General features: G+C 31.2%; 2 protein-coding genes across 3 annotated transcripts; one reads left to right on the plus strand and one right to left on the minus strand.

Moving 5' to 3' along the window:
- Positions 1 to 937: 937 nt before the first annotated feature.
- Positions 938 to 12691, minus strand: LOC130665380 (uncharacterized). The gene is made up of 3 exons (XM_057465725.1): positions 12363 to 12691; positions 5745 to 6017; positions 938 to 2071 (listed from the first exon to the last, which is right to left on the minus strand). Exons 2-3 carry the CDS (start codon positions 5806 to 5808, stop codon positions 1509 to 1511), a joined length of 627 nt encoding a protein of 208 aa, XP_057321708.1. The 5' UTR covers positions 5809 to 6017; positions 12363 to 12691; the 3' UTR covers positions 938 to 1508.
- Positions 2494 to 4499, plus strand: LOC130665379 (uncharacterized). 2 transcript variants are annotated; one of them, XM_057465723.1, is made up of 3 exons: positions 2499 to 3613; positions 3696 to 3906; positions 4271 to 4499. In XM_057465723.1, the coding sequence occupies exons 1-3, from the start codon at positions 3592 to 3594 to the stop codon at positions 4272 to 4274; spliced, it is 237 nt and encodes a 78-aa protein (XP_057321706.1). In that variant the 5' UTR covers positions 2499 to 3591; the 3' UTR covers positions 4275 to 4499. The 2 variants fall into 2 exon arrangements, with proteins under 2 accessions (XP_057321705.1, XP_057321706.1); XM_057465722.1 differs by having other exon boundaries at positions 2494 to 3906.
- Positions 12692 to 14042: the final 1351 nt, after the last annotated feature.

A 14042-nucleotide genomic window follows, 5' to 3' on the forward strand; every position in this document is an offset into this window, starting at 1 on the left:
TGTCGTGGAAACAGTTAAATGGGCGAACAGCTATTTGGCGAACAAAAGAGCGTGCGCTAAGGTAGCACTTATATCGCATGAATGATAAAAAAAACAAATGAAATAGAAAAAATAAAGTTTTTTGTTACAATTGCAGTACCTCTCCCCTACTTACGCTTAGCTTGCTCAAGATCTGCTCAAGGCTCACGGACAATTTCGAGCATTGAGCAGATCTTAACCCTTTAGAGTCAGAGGATCTCGAAACGTCTCCGTGTGAGACTAGTGGGGAGAGCGCGAATCGTAGAGTCCCGTGAGCATGTATGAGTGACATGTGAGAGTAGTAGTGTGCCTGTGAGTACCCTTCCACTCGTTTGAATCTCGCGCTGCGTTCATCGACAGTGCCGTAGTTAGTATTGTTGACATGAGAAAATAGTCTCCGAAAGTAAGGTTATAAAAATTAAAAAAATTTTACACATTGCTATGTAATTGCAATATTACTTAACTATATGTATAATGAAACCAAATATTGTTCTTACTTTGAATTTCAGTTCTTTGATATTTATTATTTAATAAATTAAAAATAAAAAATAAAATAATTTTCAATTCCCGCTTAGGTAAAATTGTTTCTCTTATAATACGGCCCTGTCACATTTTCTTCGCGCTCTTTCTAATTCTATCGGGCTCCGCCAGACCGAAGAGTGGGGTTTCAAGGTCAGACTCTAAAGGGTTAAGCAAGCCATGCGCAACTATTTTTAGCTATAGTCTTCCTTACATTTTTAAAAAACAGTTTTTAATTCAAAAATTAACAGAGAAATCAATTATTCTAATACTTTTCCCGCAATTTTTCTTAACAGCTTCTATCAGACTAACGAAAAATTTTAATTACAAAATATACAACTTCTATTCTGGGAGGCCGTTATGTAAAATGGAGTAAGATAGTAATAAAAAAACAAATAAATAAGTATTTCATAATTTTTATTCATTATCATCATTTAAACATATTTTTCTACTCACTTATACTCGATATTGATCGCGTATTTACAAAATAATTTTCAGTCTTATGCGGTACATAACAATATAATAAATATAATAATAATCTGCCATTATCTCTCACTGTAGCTAAATGTATTGATAATTATTATACTTCTTATATTATATATTTCTTATACTATACACAAAAGTGTTATTCAAACTTATAAAAATATAATAACAATAACATTAATAATTATAATTATTGTAATTACGAAATTTTTATATATTTAGAGTGAGGTACTGTCATAACCTCTAACATATGAGCGGTAAATCTATTTAAGAAAAAAATTTTTTTTTCACTATTATACATTTTGTTCTTAAATAATGAGTTTTAATTTATAAATAATCGCGATTTAATGTTTAATTAATTAAATAATTGTAAAAAATATAATGATTTGTAATGCAGAATGACGTAAAAAAATGTTTTTTTATGAATGAAAAGTATATTATAAAATATAAAATTTTTTATAAATTAAATGATCACAAAAAAAAATTTTTTAATCATTTTTTCGCTTACTTCGATTTAATCTCTTCCTCGGGGAAGGATTTTCCGCAAAGAAAATTTTAATTATTATAGAGCAGAGTAATAATAATGTGGTGAATAAAAATATAAAACCCGGTGAAAATTTACCATAAAACATAAGACTCAATAATGTTAGTAATTGAGTTACGAGAATTATTTGTGTGAGATAAATAGAGTAGATTAATAATAATGAGCGCTGTCTTTTAACTGTCTGCCTGATGGAATTTTTCTCAAAATATTCATAAGTAATTTTTCTGGGTAAATTTTCCGGTAAAATTTCCGTTGCAGTAGATTTGAGGTTATGCGTGTGATGTGGAGTTTTTTGACGTATGGAAGAGTGGACATTGGCGTAAAGAGGAAATATTTTTTCTGAAATTCGTCGGGTTAATTGAGTTAATGTGAATTTTTCGGGATTTGTCGTTTCTGAATCCCCCAGTGAATAGATCAAGTAGGGGAAGAGATTAAGATTTTGGCAGCAGTGACGCAGTTTTTGAATCGATGGATTGTTGAAGAGCAATGGCGTACTTTGGCTTCCATCTGTTAACAAAAAAACAATCATTATTATTACTGTTTATGGAAATCCGTATTTGAAAGTTCAATTTTCGAACGCTAGGCATTTTCTAAGACACCAATTTCTGAAGTTAGACTCTGCACTATTATTTCATAAGGTGCGATAATTAGTGATGCGATGACCCTCATTTTGAGTTTCGGTCACAAGACGGTCTTTGGGCCGACGGTCCTGTTCAAATGCGAAATGTCACAAATTTATCGGTCAGGGTCCGTCATTTTGAACCGTCCGAAAATTTGGTCAGTAACATCTAGATGATTTGTGACCGTCATTAAATTATTGATCACAAATTAACGTTTAGTTAAGAATTTTTTCAGCCACAAACAGTGAGATGATTAGACGCAATCTTTTTTTTTAACCTTTAAATGGTAACCCTAAAAATTTTCACGCTATGGGTAATGCCGGTCTGACAGACCGCCATTAGAAGTACACTCAGTTTTCTTACTTTTGAGAAGCAGTTCATATGTAACATGAAAAAGATAATATTTTCATGAAAAAGACATGATTTAATGATATTATAAACTTAAGGGGTTAGGGGTAGTCAGAATTTTCAAAAAATCGATTTTTTTTTTTTTGCATTTTCTTAAAGTATAATATTTTAAAAATATTGTGTGAAAATTTGAAGTGAATCCGACAAATTCTTTTCGAGTTATTTAACAATGACCAAAGGACGCTCGGGTGCTACGTGGCATTCGAGAGCAGGTAGCTAGAAACAGCTGCAAGCAACCGACTTTTCGGGTTATTTTACTGGAAAGATTCTTGACATAAACATTAAAAGTGCATATTGTAAGCTATGTGAGTATTGGAAAAAAAAAACAAATACTGTTGAGTTCGAGGAATGGTATCAATCGCATGAAGATGTGTGTTCTGCTAATCATCAAGGGTCTTCTGGGAAAATGGAGGTGGATGCGATGGTCGAAATGTTTTCGTATTCTGAAACTAAATATGGAGTTAAGTATGCCAACTATATTGGTGATGGTGACTCCAAGACCTATTCAGGAATTATAAAATCAGATCCTTACGAAAATACAACTGTAAATAAAAAGGAATGTATAGGGCATGTCCAAAAGCGGATGGGGAGTCGATTACGTACGCTGAAGAGTAAACAAAAAGGTCTTGGTGGTCGAGGTAAGCTCACAGGAAAATTAATAGACAAACTAACTGTGTACTATGGTTTAGCAATACGCCGGCATTGTGATTCTATTGAAAATATGAAATCTGCTATAATGGCAACCTTTTATCACTACGGCTCGAGTGATGAAAAACCGAATCATGATATGTGTCCAAAAGGCGAAGAATCTTGGTGCTCTTACCAGCGCGCTGAAGCAAGAGGAGAGCTTGATACCTTTTCTCACGATTATTCTCCTTTACCTTCTGATGTTTTAAAAGCTATCAAGCCTATATACGAAGATCTTAGTAATGAAAATTTACTTTCAAGATGTGTAGGTGGATTCAATCAGAATAATAATGAAAGCTTTAACCAACTAGTATGGAAAATATGCCCAAAAACGGTAAATACTAGTTTTACTATCGTACAAATAGCTGCATACGTTGCTATGTGTATATTTAATGAGGGTATAAATTCATTATTAGTCTTGATGAATACACTAGGACTTAATTGTGGGCCTAATTCTCATCGGTATGCAGAAAGAATGGATGCTGCACGTATCAAAGTAGCAGATAAGCGCGCTAATGATAACACCCGAGAAGGTCGATTGCAACGTAGGCACCAGCAAATCGATATTTTGGAAGCTGCTATGTCGGCTGAAGAGCTATTATATGGTCCAGGAATAGATGACTCAGTGTAAGTTATTAAATAATTCTTATAATTCGACATAAATCCATAGCAAAACTTTAAATGCGTTTTTCTCAAAACTATGTTTTCTGAACTGGTGATCACTGTAACTTAAAAACTGCTCGGTAGATTTCAATAAAATTTATTGTACTTTTGAAATACATTAAAAACTCGTGCCTGATCGAAGGATTTTTTTTTTTTTTCAAAATTTCGATTTTTTTTTAACAATAAACTGTCGGTTTTTTTCTCGAAAATTTGAAAAAAATTTCCTGAGGCCGCCATTTTGTTAATTTCGAAAAAAAAAAAAAAAGCTTCGATCAGGCACAAGATTATCTATTAATAAAACTAATTTTTCTTGTCCGATTGATTTTAGATGAATCTCCAAGGACTTATGATGATCACCGCAAAGGACTTCGGGAGGAACGGGCTCTACAAAAACAGCGATAACTTTTTGAATTATTAATTTTTTTTTTTGAAATTTTCGTGAAGTCAAATCGAAACGTGTTCTAATAAAGCTATGTTTTTATTTTTGTCAAATAAAGTAATTAACTACAAAAAAAAAATTATTGAAAATCATCATTTTTTCATACCCCTGAGTACCCCTAACCCCTTAATTTATTTTTAAATCCTAGTTAAGTCTGCAAAAGAATGGGCTTTTCTCCCAGCTTAGTGGCCACTACATTTCTCCCGGGAGAAAAGCCCATTCTTTCGCAGACTTAACTATACATATTAATTCATATTTTAACATAACCATATTGAAAAGAGTTTTATATTGATTTTAAAGTTGATTAGCGGTCTGTCAGACCAGGGTTACCGTTCAAAGGTTAAATGATGGGAAAATTTATATTCCCTCCGTATTCTTATCGTGTGGTATTTTTAACTTTTTGAACCAACTTCACACAAATTCAATAAAAATTATGCTGATGTAGTAAGATGTCGCCACAATCGAGAAGTTGCATTAATTTTTTATCATCTCAATTTTATTTATAGATGAAAAAACAACTTTTAAGTTGAACAGTTTTTAATTTAAAAATTAATCGAGAAATCAATTATCATAAAACTTTTCCCTCAATTTTTCTTAACAACTTTGATTAAATTTTCAAAAAAAATTTGAATTACAAAACATGCAACTTCTCTGTTGGGGGGGTCCGTCATTTTATGAACAATCCGCTGATGGTCTTGTGACGGTTAAAAACGACCTGACCGGTCAGACTCGCATCACTGGCAGTGGAAAAAAACGGCCCTAAATATCCGCGTCGCCGTTAAATTGATTAATTATCGCCGATAATTAATTAATGCAACAATGCCGCGGATATTTAATGCCGTTTTTTTTTCCACTGCTTAACCCTGTCGAGCCGTTGCTTCACTCATTTCGAATCTACACGCGTTGCGGATGTCTTCACCAAACTTTGTTTGTAAATATAATCAAGTGACCAGAGATTAACAGTCCCGGAGGTATGAAGTGATTAAATTTGTCCGAATTAGATAAGAAATTTTAGTTGCTCAAAAGCCAATAAATTTAATAACTCGCTTAGATGTTTCGTCGTGTCCCAGTTTCACTTATTTATTTTATGATGCTAATTTCAAAAAATTTTTTTTCTCACATAAGCTGATAAAATTATCTATAAATATATATTTCTTATGACCGCAATTTTTTTTTTTATTTATCTGTTAGTATACAAATTTTATTTTTTATAACTAAAAATAGGTCCCTCCATACTTTGGCGCCCACTGATTATCCGATCGCAATTACCCATTAAAAAATATTAATAATTATTAGTAATTAATTGGAAAAATCTTGAAATTGAAAAAAGTTATTTGAAAAAAAAAAAAATAATAATAATTACCTTTCAGTAAATCAGAAACACGTCGAACTAGAGTCGGCTTATCAGCCAACAATGTATTGTCCATTTTAACTCCAGTTGAACTTGAAGTTAATCCGCAAGTTATTAAATTTAAATTTATTGAAACAAAAAAAAAGGTATCTTTTTTTTAAATAAAATTAAAATTGTCCTCCGTCTCTGGTTGACAGATGACTGTTGACTTGAATATTTATTTTTGCGTCTTCCACAAAAATAATGACAATTAACTCCCTCCTTCTGAGTGCAGGGTTATCAGTCCTAAAAGAATATAAAAATACTGTCGTTAATTTTAACACTTGTAAGTTATTTTTAACCCATTTAGAAAAATGTATTCTTAACTCTCTTTATTGCTAATTAAACAGTAACCAATAATGACTGTAGTGATAAATAACAAAACGTAGCGGCAATAGGAAAAAAAAATATTAATTTATAAAACTTCGCTAATTTGCTGAGAAATAATAAAAAATCATACGACCAACGGTTTTTTTTATCTATGGTATACTCATAAATATAATTGTGATTATAATTAATTTAATAATAGTTTTAAGAACAATTAGTTTTTATTCCGCTATACCCATAAATATGTTAATTGATGATTTAAAAAAAATTTATTCATTCGCATGCCACGTGATGCGTGATAGCCTCTTGACTCGAAGATTAATAAAAAAAAAAGTTGTGATACTTAGAAAAAAAAAAAAAAAAAAAAAAAAACGGTATAAGAAATAAATTGTAAAATAAAAAAAATTATTACAATTTTAGATTGAAGAGAACGAATTGACATTGACATTGACTTTATCTTGAGTCAATGAGCTATTTAATGTTCGATTGAATGCATTGCGTACTTTGATTATTACGATAGTCAAAAATGTAAATATATACTTTTTAGCTTGACATGGCGTGTAATCAGAGAGAAAATTGATACTTTATTGGAACTAAAGACGTCAATAAATTTTAAATTGGTAATTTAGCTTATCGAGAGTAATTTAGCACTCTCTGTACGGTTAGTGTAGATAATGGTAGTAAAATAGTCTATTTCGAACTTTCCAGTAAGTTATTAATTAACCTCTACGTGTAAATGTATATAGAAATATACGAGGTAATGTATAAATGGGGTCACTCAATACCTAATTAACGTGTTTTTTTTATTCTTATTTTCAGCCCAGCTAATTTTCAATATTTTTAAGGTTATGCAAGAAAATGCCTATTTATTTTCAAACTTCAAGAGGAATTTGCTGATAATTTTGTCTACGTTCTTCTTCGAATGAAACCTCTTATCGTAAAACACATACACGAAGAGAAATATAATGTCAAAGTATATACGTATTGCTATTCTAGCTATACGCTGCATCCTCATCTTACTTAATGATAAGCCATATAGCCAATTCAGCTATACAAACGGAAAAAACGGATTTCGTCCTGATAACAGTAGACGGGATAACGAAAGATTTTGTTATAATGACAAGCATGATTGGCTTATGGTAACAAATCAATTTGTGTCGTAATTAAAAAGTCGTAATTAAATCTTTTATGAGAACACATGATGTTTATTATAGTAATATCATGATATTTTAAAGCCGATATTTGATACCGTAAGTAATCTTAGCTTATAATTACAAAAATTTTTGTTAATGCTACAAATTCATTCTGTTACTTTAACAAATCAGTTTTTTTATTGAAACACAACAGTTTTGTTACAGTTACAAACCATTTCTTGGCTGAACGAAAAATTTGCTAGCATTACAAAAACATTGTAATCCGAACGAATGCTTCGTCATCCGTATATTAAGGCAGAATTTTGTTACCGTAAGTTATCTTATCTTGTGGTCACAAAAAATTTTTTTCCGTGCAGAGTTTCCTCAGAGGATCGTCAAAATGACGATCGTATCCTTATTTTAGGTGTTATATAAATCTTTGATATGACTACCCTGGTAGCACACGTTGCTCGTCAAAAAGTTGGTATTCACTAGTTTGCGACCAACTTGACCACAAGTAGTCGACAATTCTAGCTTTTGCAACTTTGGTTACAGATTACCGCCAACTTTCTGAGAAGGTTGGCGCCAGTGAAGAGCCGCAATTCGAAGGCAGGTTTGTAAGAAAATTGAAGGCAAACTTTCCGTCAACTTATGGAATTGCCAACTTTTGTCACCAACATTCTCATAAAGTGTCTATCAACTTCGAAGATACCAATTTTTACGGCCAACTTGACGATAGGTTGCGGCTGTTAGTTTGATGCCAGTTTATCGCCAACTTGGCTATTAGGGTACACGGAAAAAAGAATACTTAAAACAGTTCTAATAGTAAAATAGAAGTTTATCTATCGAGTGCGATCGTATTTAAGACGCGAAGTGTGGGAGTTGGAGTACCAACACACGAACGTCTTAGACTCGATTGTATACTGAATAGATACATTAGATTTTGTGATAGATACTTGAAATATACTACATTTAGTGCTTATAAATGGCAGGTTATGATCCGCGTTTATATATTTGGTAAGATTGTTTTCAGTATTTGTTTAAAATGAGAGAGAAGTGGGTAAATGTATGAATATGATGATAAATTTTGTCATAAGATGGCTCGTTGAGTTACTTTGATATTTTTTGGTCATTTGCTATCGCACACGTAACCAAAAAATATTTTTAGATCCGTTGATGACGCCACTATTAGAACGATAAGGTATCTTTCTTACCATCTGTATCTAATCTAATATTTTTAGCTGCCGGCTATAGGCGCGAAATGTCGTACATTTCGAGTGTCTGTCACAAAAACAATCTTTTCAAGCTCGATGTTATAAACGTTGCAGTTTATACCATAATTTATATAATATCTATTACTAATTACACTATGAGTTGCAGTTTATACTTTTTAGTCAGGAAAGATTGTTTTTACTGTTAAAACTGTAATTTTCCAAGTATTCTTTTGCCGTATATTGCGCAAACTCCGTAATTTAGGTAACCGAGAACGATCTATCGTAAAGCCAATTTTGCAATTCGGACCCTCACGCTGGCAAAACAGTTACTGATAACAATGAAACTACAACGGCTATTTGTCGTATTTTTAAATTAAACAAATGAATACTTATCCTAAACCAAATACATATCATTATCTTACTGATACTACAGACTATTAAATGAACATGAAAGTATTCTTAGATAAGGTAACCGAATCGTTATTCTGATAATATGTCATTTGAAAATACATTGGATGGTCACTCTGACAAAATTTTTTTCTCCGCACTCTAAAACCAAGTGTGTTACAAGTGTATTATTTTAACACATATTAAATGTGTTCTATGTTCAAAGCCATAAGCGAAAATATAGTTTTTTGTAGTCATTTAAAACACGTTTCACGGTGTATTAAATATCTATAGATTGCTTATGGCGTTTCAATGTTATTTGGCAAGTGTGTTAATTTTGACTACACACTTGGTTTTAGAGTGCGTGTACCAAATTTCAATACACTTCTTTATTATCTAGCAACCCATAGTCTAATTTATTGAAAGTTATTTAAACAGAGGCAAAAATTGAAACTTTCAAGTGCAGATCTGGTGGAAAATTGTATGCACACTATTGTATCTATAGGTGTGTAATATGCTATTATAATTATCAGCATTAAAACTTTGAGTCTTCATTTCTGGACCAGGTCACAACCAGACAATTCAAATCCAATAGCGCGTGTACAAATTAAACTAATAATTCAGTTATTTATAATGACATATGCAACATTTGGCTCTATTGTCACATAATTATCATACACAGCACATAATTTTTGGTATTGTATGCTAATACGTCCAACATTGATTATACGACAAAAATTTACGGTAATGATAATTATGATTGTTCTACTTATTCGAATTTACATAGATATATTCCGATTTTTCACTCGTCCAAAGCGCGTACCGCTCTAAGAGTGATTATAGTCAATTAATGAATTATTACATACATATTTGGAGGTCACAACTGTATTACTTTTGACCTGTCCTTAACTATCTAAACAAAAATTTTTGAATGATAAATTTCTAACTTATCATACTTTTTTCTTAATGAAAGGAACTGACATTTAATTTCTCATTTCTTTAATTATAATAAATTGGTTAATTTTTCAAATTTAGACTATTTTTCCTCGACATATCTTACGGACCTCTAATGATCAAGAAGTACAAATCTCTGGGAATACAGCTCATATTTATTCTCAAATTTATAATAAACGAAGGTGATACTAACAGGACTGAAACGAAGTAAAATACTAGACCTTTCCTGCCCTAAGAAAGAGCCCGATGGTTTTAAACCCGCTAATCAGCATTGGGTGTAAAAGTGACTTGTGTTGAATGGCTGAACAGGCATTCAAACACGTTTCAATACAGAAAACATTGAAATAGTATATTGTATACCAACAGAGAATATTAGGACATTCCAATCTGCGTATATGTAATTGCCTATTCGAACTAAAGGCGAGGGTGGCAAACTCGCGAATTGGTGCATCCTACCTTCCAACGTGGTGTATATACTGTTTTTCACCGATGTGCACTTGAAAGTTTAAATTTTCGCCTCTGTTTCCAAAACCCGCGAAAAATGAATGGATTATGGTCATATACATGGAACAAACGGTATTGTGATTGAAACGATCTAATGGATCGTGAAAGGTGCGATCTGTATAGCTATCGTCGCGATCTATTCTAGTCTCACTCAATATCCTATTGCTGTCAGCACTAACCTCTAAATGGCTAAACAAGTATCTTGATAGTCAGAAAACTGTATCATGTTGGTCACGATACTTGTTTTTCCGTGTATAGAGCATATATGGAACACATATGAAAATTGGCCATAAATGAATCGTCTATGCTCTATATATGAAGTATATTTGACAAATTTTCATACATGGCCACATATGACTCGTTTTTACGGTATATATGAGGCGTGTTTGCCCAATTTTCATTAATGGCTGTATATCATTTGTTTTTCACGACATATAAGTCCATTTTTCATATTTAGCCACATTTGATTCGGTTTTCACGGCATATATAGGGCATGTTTGGTCAATTTACATACATGGCCATATATAATTCAATTTTAACGGTACCTACACGGAAAAAAAAGTAGTAGTGGCCACTCTCTGGGATAGTACTGAGTACTTTCTGTAACAAAAAAAATTCAGACAGTACTGTATGCTATCTAGACTGTATCCACTGCTATCTAGACTATATCCACCATTGACCGGGATAGTACTCGGTACTATCCAGAGAGTAGTGGATGTAGTCTAGATAGCATACAGTATTGTCTTAATTTTTTTTCGTTACAGAAAGTACTCAGTACTATCCCAGAGAGTAGCCACTACTATATTTTTCTCCGTGTAGGTGCCGTTAAAATTGAATCATATACGGCCATGTATGATTCGTTTTTCAGGGAAAATAATGGCGCATGCCCAAATTTTCTTCATTTGTTTTTTTATACAAAAAAATACGATTTTATCCCCGCTAATCAAGGCAGGAATTTGAACTTTTGGTGCCGGTATAGTAAAAATAATTATGTATTGTGTGTGTTAGGAAATGAGTCGAAGAAAAACTTTATTGGGTATAATAATTTTTTCTGAATCGTTAAATAGTCTTGGCTTGATTAATAATTTGTCGATACTCATAAATCACAGATATACTCAGATATAATATGTTTATTATTTTATTATTTATAATTTCAGGCTATAAATTATTAAAATAATCTACTCCAAATATTCTTCGTTGTTTGCAAATTTCCAAAGTTATTTTTTTAAAATTAATTATTATTATTTTCATTATCAACAAATATTCGGTACACTAACAACGATGATAACTTTTCGATTTACATAAGTTCTTTTGATAAATATTTCATATTATAAATAAATTTTAGTAAACAAAATTTTTTTTTAAATTAAAAACTGTGAACATAAAATTTTTATGTTGCAAAATATTAAGTTCTTTTTTTGTAAAAAATGTTAAATTATCATAATTATTTTAAAAAATTTTTCATAGATTTTTTTTTTTTCTAGAATTCAAATTTGTAAAAGAATAAAAAAATAAATGATTTTTTATGAATTTAGTAGAGTCATGTGTGGCAAGTGTGCGCTGTGGGTAAGTGTGCGCATACCCATTCATTTCGGACTGAAATGCATGGGTTTGCACACAATTACCCACTGCGCACACTTGCCCCACATTACTCTATATTATTTAAAATTAAAATTCTCGCTGATCTATAATAAATACAATAAAAATAAATGAATACAAATTTATAAAGATTTAAATTTTGAACAAAAAGTCCTTGTATATTTTTTTAATAAAATTTATAGTTTACAAGATTATTTAATTTAAACATAAAATTTTATTTAAATCTCGATATTAAAAATAATAATAATAATAACAATAATAATAATAATTAGTGTTCATAATCCAACTAAACAATTTTTAAATTAAAATAAAAAATTAATTATCAAAATAATTATTTAAAAAATGACCCTCCTACGCTTTCTAACCATTAAAAAAATCAATATCATATTTGCAAACTCAATGCCCTCTAGTTGCCCCGAGCAAAAAAATATTTACTTTAAAAAATAAACAAAAAAAAAAAAAAAAATTCTTACCTTTAATTTTTGAAATATTCCTCGTTTTACAAAATTTACTGACGAAGTACCAAAAATAATGAGTTAAAAATAAAAAAAAAAACAACCGTCCACTATGACATCACTCACGTCAAGTTTAAAAAAAAACTTTTAAAAAATTTTTTTTCTTAATTGTATTCGAAGACAGTATTTATTTATTGAATGATTTAATACACAAATATAAATAATGAAGACTTGAGTAAATAATATAGATTGTTATTATTATGGAAGTATAAGTAGCGGCACCGTAGTGTAAATTTCTGTCCAACAGCCGAGAAATAACTGAAGACTGAAGAGATTCATGTGAGGGAACTAGAATTAATCGAGGGTAGAAGGACTCACTGCGACCTCTTGTATCAGTAGACTCAACTAAATTCATTACTAAGTTTTTCATTGGACTAAATTACTTACCAATACACTCGTAGCACACATGTACACACACATATATATGCCGGAAGTTTGATTGTGTTGACATGAAGTACAAAAATAAAAAAGTACAGGTGTTGTTTTTTTTTTTTTTTTTTTCTGTTAAATCAACAATTTCATCGTAAATACGATTACTGCACCTTAACTCGCAACACATTTTATAGTAAGTCGAGATCTAAGATCCGAGAATCGAGTTTTATTTTATCAAGTCGAGAACATAAAAGAACCTCAGACAACACGCATGTGGTTAGCCCACGATACGATCACGTGCTTCATACGTGATGGAATTAATTTTTTTTTTTAAATAAACTGAATAAATATCTGGTATAATTACAAAAATTCGTTTACTTTTAGGATAATTTATTGCTTTTTTTTTATCAATTATTTTGAAAAGATTATTTTTTAATAGTAGGGATATGAGTATGGATGAGTTATTAAATGATGCAATTTAGCTAAGATATTAAATCAATGACTACTGAGATATGTATTTTTAGAATGTGGATATTTGATTGATTTATTCGTGATTAAATCATTTTCAAATTTTTTTATAATAGTTTTTTATATATTGAAGTAGTTAATTATCTTCTTTACGAGATTAAAATAATTAGAAAAATATTTAGTAAATTTTACTGAATACAATCTGAGGTATGCTAACGTTATATTGTAATTCAAAAGTTATGTCACAAGTATTCGGAAAATTTAATGCTGAAGTTACCCGAGGTCTAATAATTTTTTAAAAACGATAAATTTGATGAAAAAAAATATTTCAAAAAATAGCACCGTTTGTTTTTCAAATTTTCTACATGTACATTTTTTTTTTAATTTAATTGATGAAAAAAAAATCGGTCTATCGGTTGGCCCTGTGGGCCAACCTCAAAACTTCCCGCTATTTTCGAGCTCAGGGAGCTCGAAAATACATTTGTATGCCGTTGTTTTCGAAAAAACGTTTTTTACTATTTCTTTCATCATCGATATCTTTCTAACGAGTTAACCGATTGAGACAGTTGAGGTCCCAGAGAGGAAAGTACGACGGGCCCAGGCTTGGCGCAGGCTTGGCCCAAGTATGTAAAACCTTGGCCCAAGCTTGTAAGCCAGCCTTGGCCCAGCCTTGGTAGGACTCTGGAATGATAACATTGGGCCAGACCTGGTTGCTAGACCTGGCCCATGCTTGGTTGCCAGTCCTGGCCCTGACTTTTTCGCCAGACCTTGCCCATGCCTCGAGGAAACGAATAAATT

The sequence above is a fragment of the Microplitis mediator genome, chromosome 3 (genome assembly GCF_029852145.1).
Source record: "Microplitis mediator isolate UGA2020A chromosome 3, iyMicMedi2.1, whole genome shotgun sequence".
NCBI lineage: Eukaryota > Metazoa > Arthropoda > Insecta > Hymenoptera > Braconidae > Microplitis > Microplitis mediator.

Bases quoted from the DNA above. Each gene is read 5' to 3' on its own strand.
- LOC130665379 (XM_057465722.1), top strand. From the start codon at position 2,999: ATGGAGGTGGATGCGATGGTCGAAATGTTTTCGTATTCTGAAACTAAA.
- LOC130665380 (XM_057465725.1), bottom strand. From the start codon at position 5,808: ATGGACAATACATTGTTGGCTGATAAGCCGACTCTAGTTCGACGTGTT. The intron at 2,072-5,744 runs GTAATTATTATT...TTTTGTTAACAG, and splicing joins TGTTTCTGATTTACTGAAAG to ATGGAAGCCAAAGTACGCCA.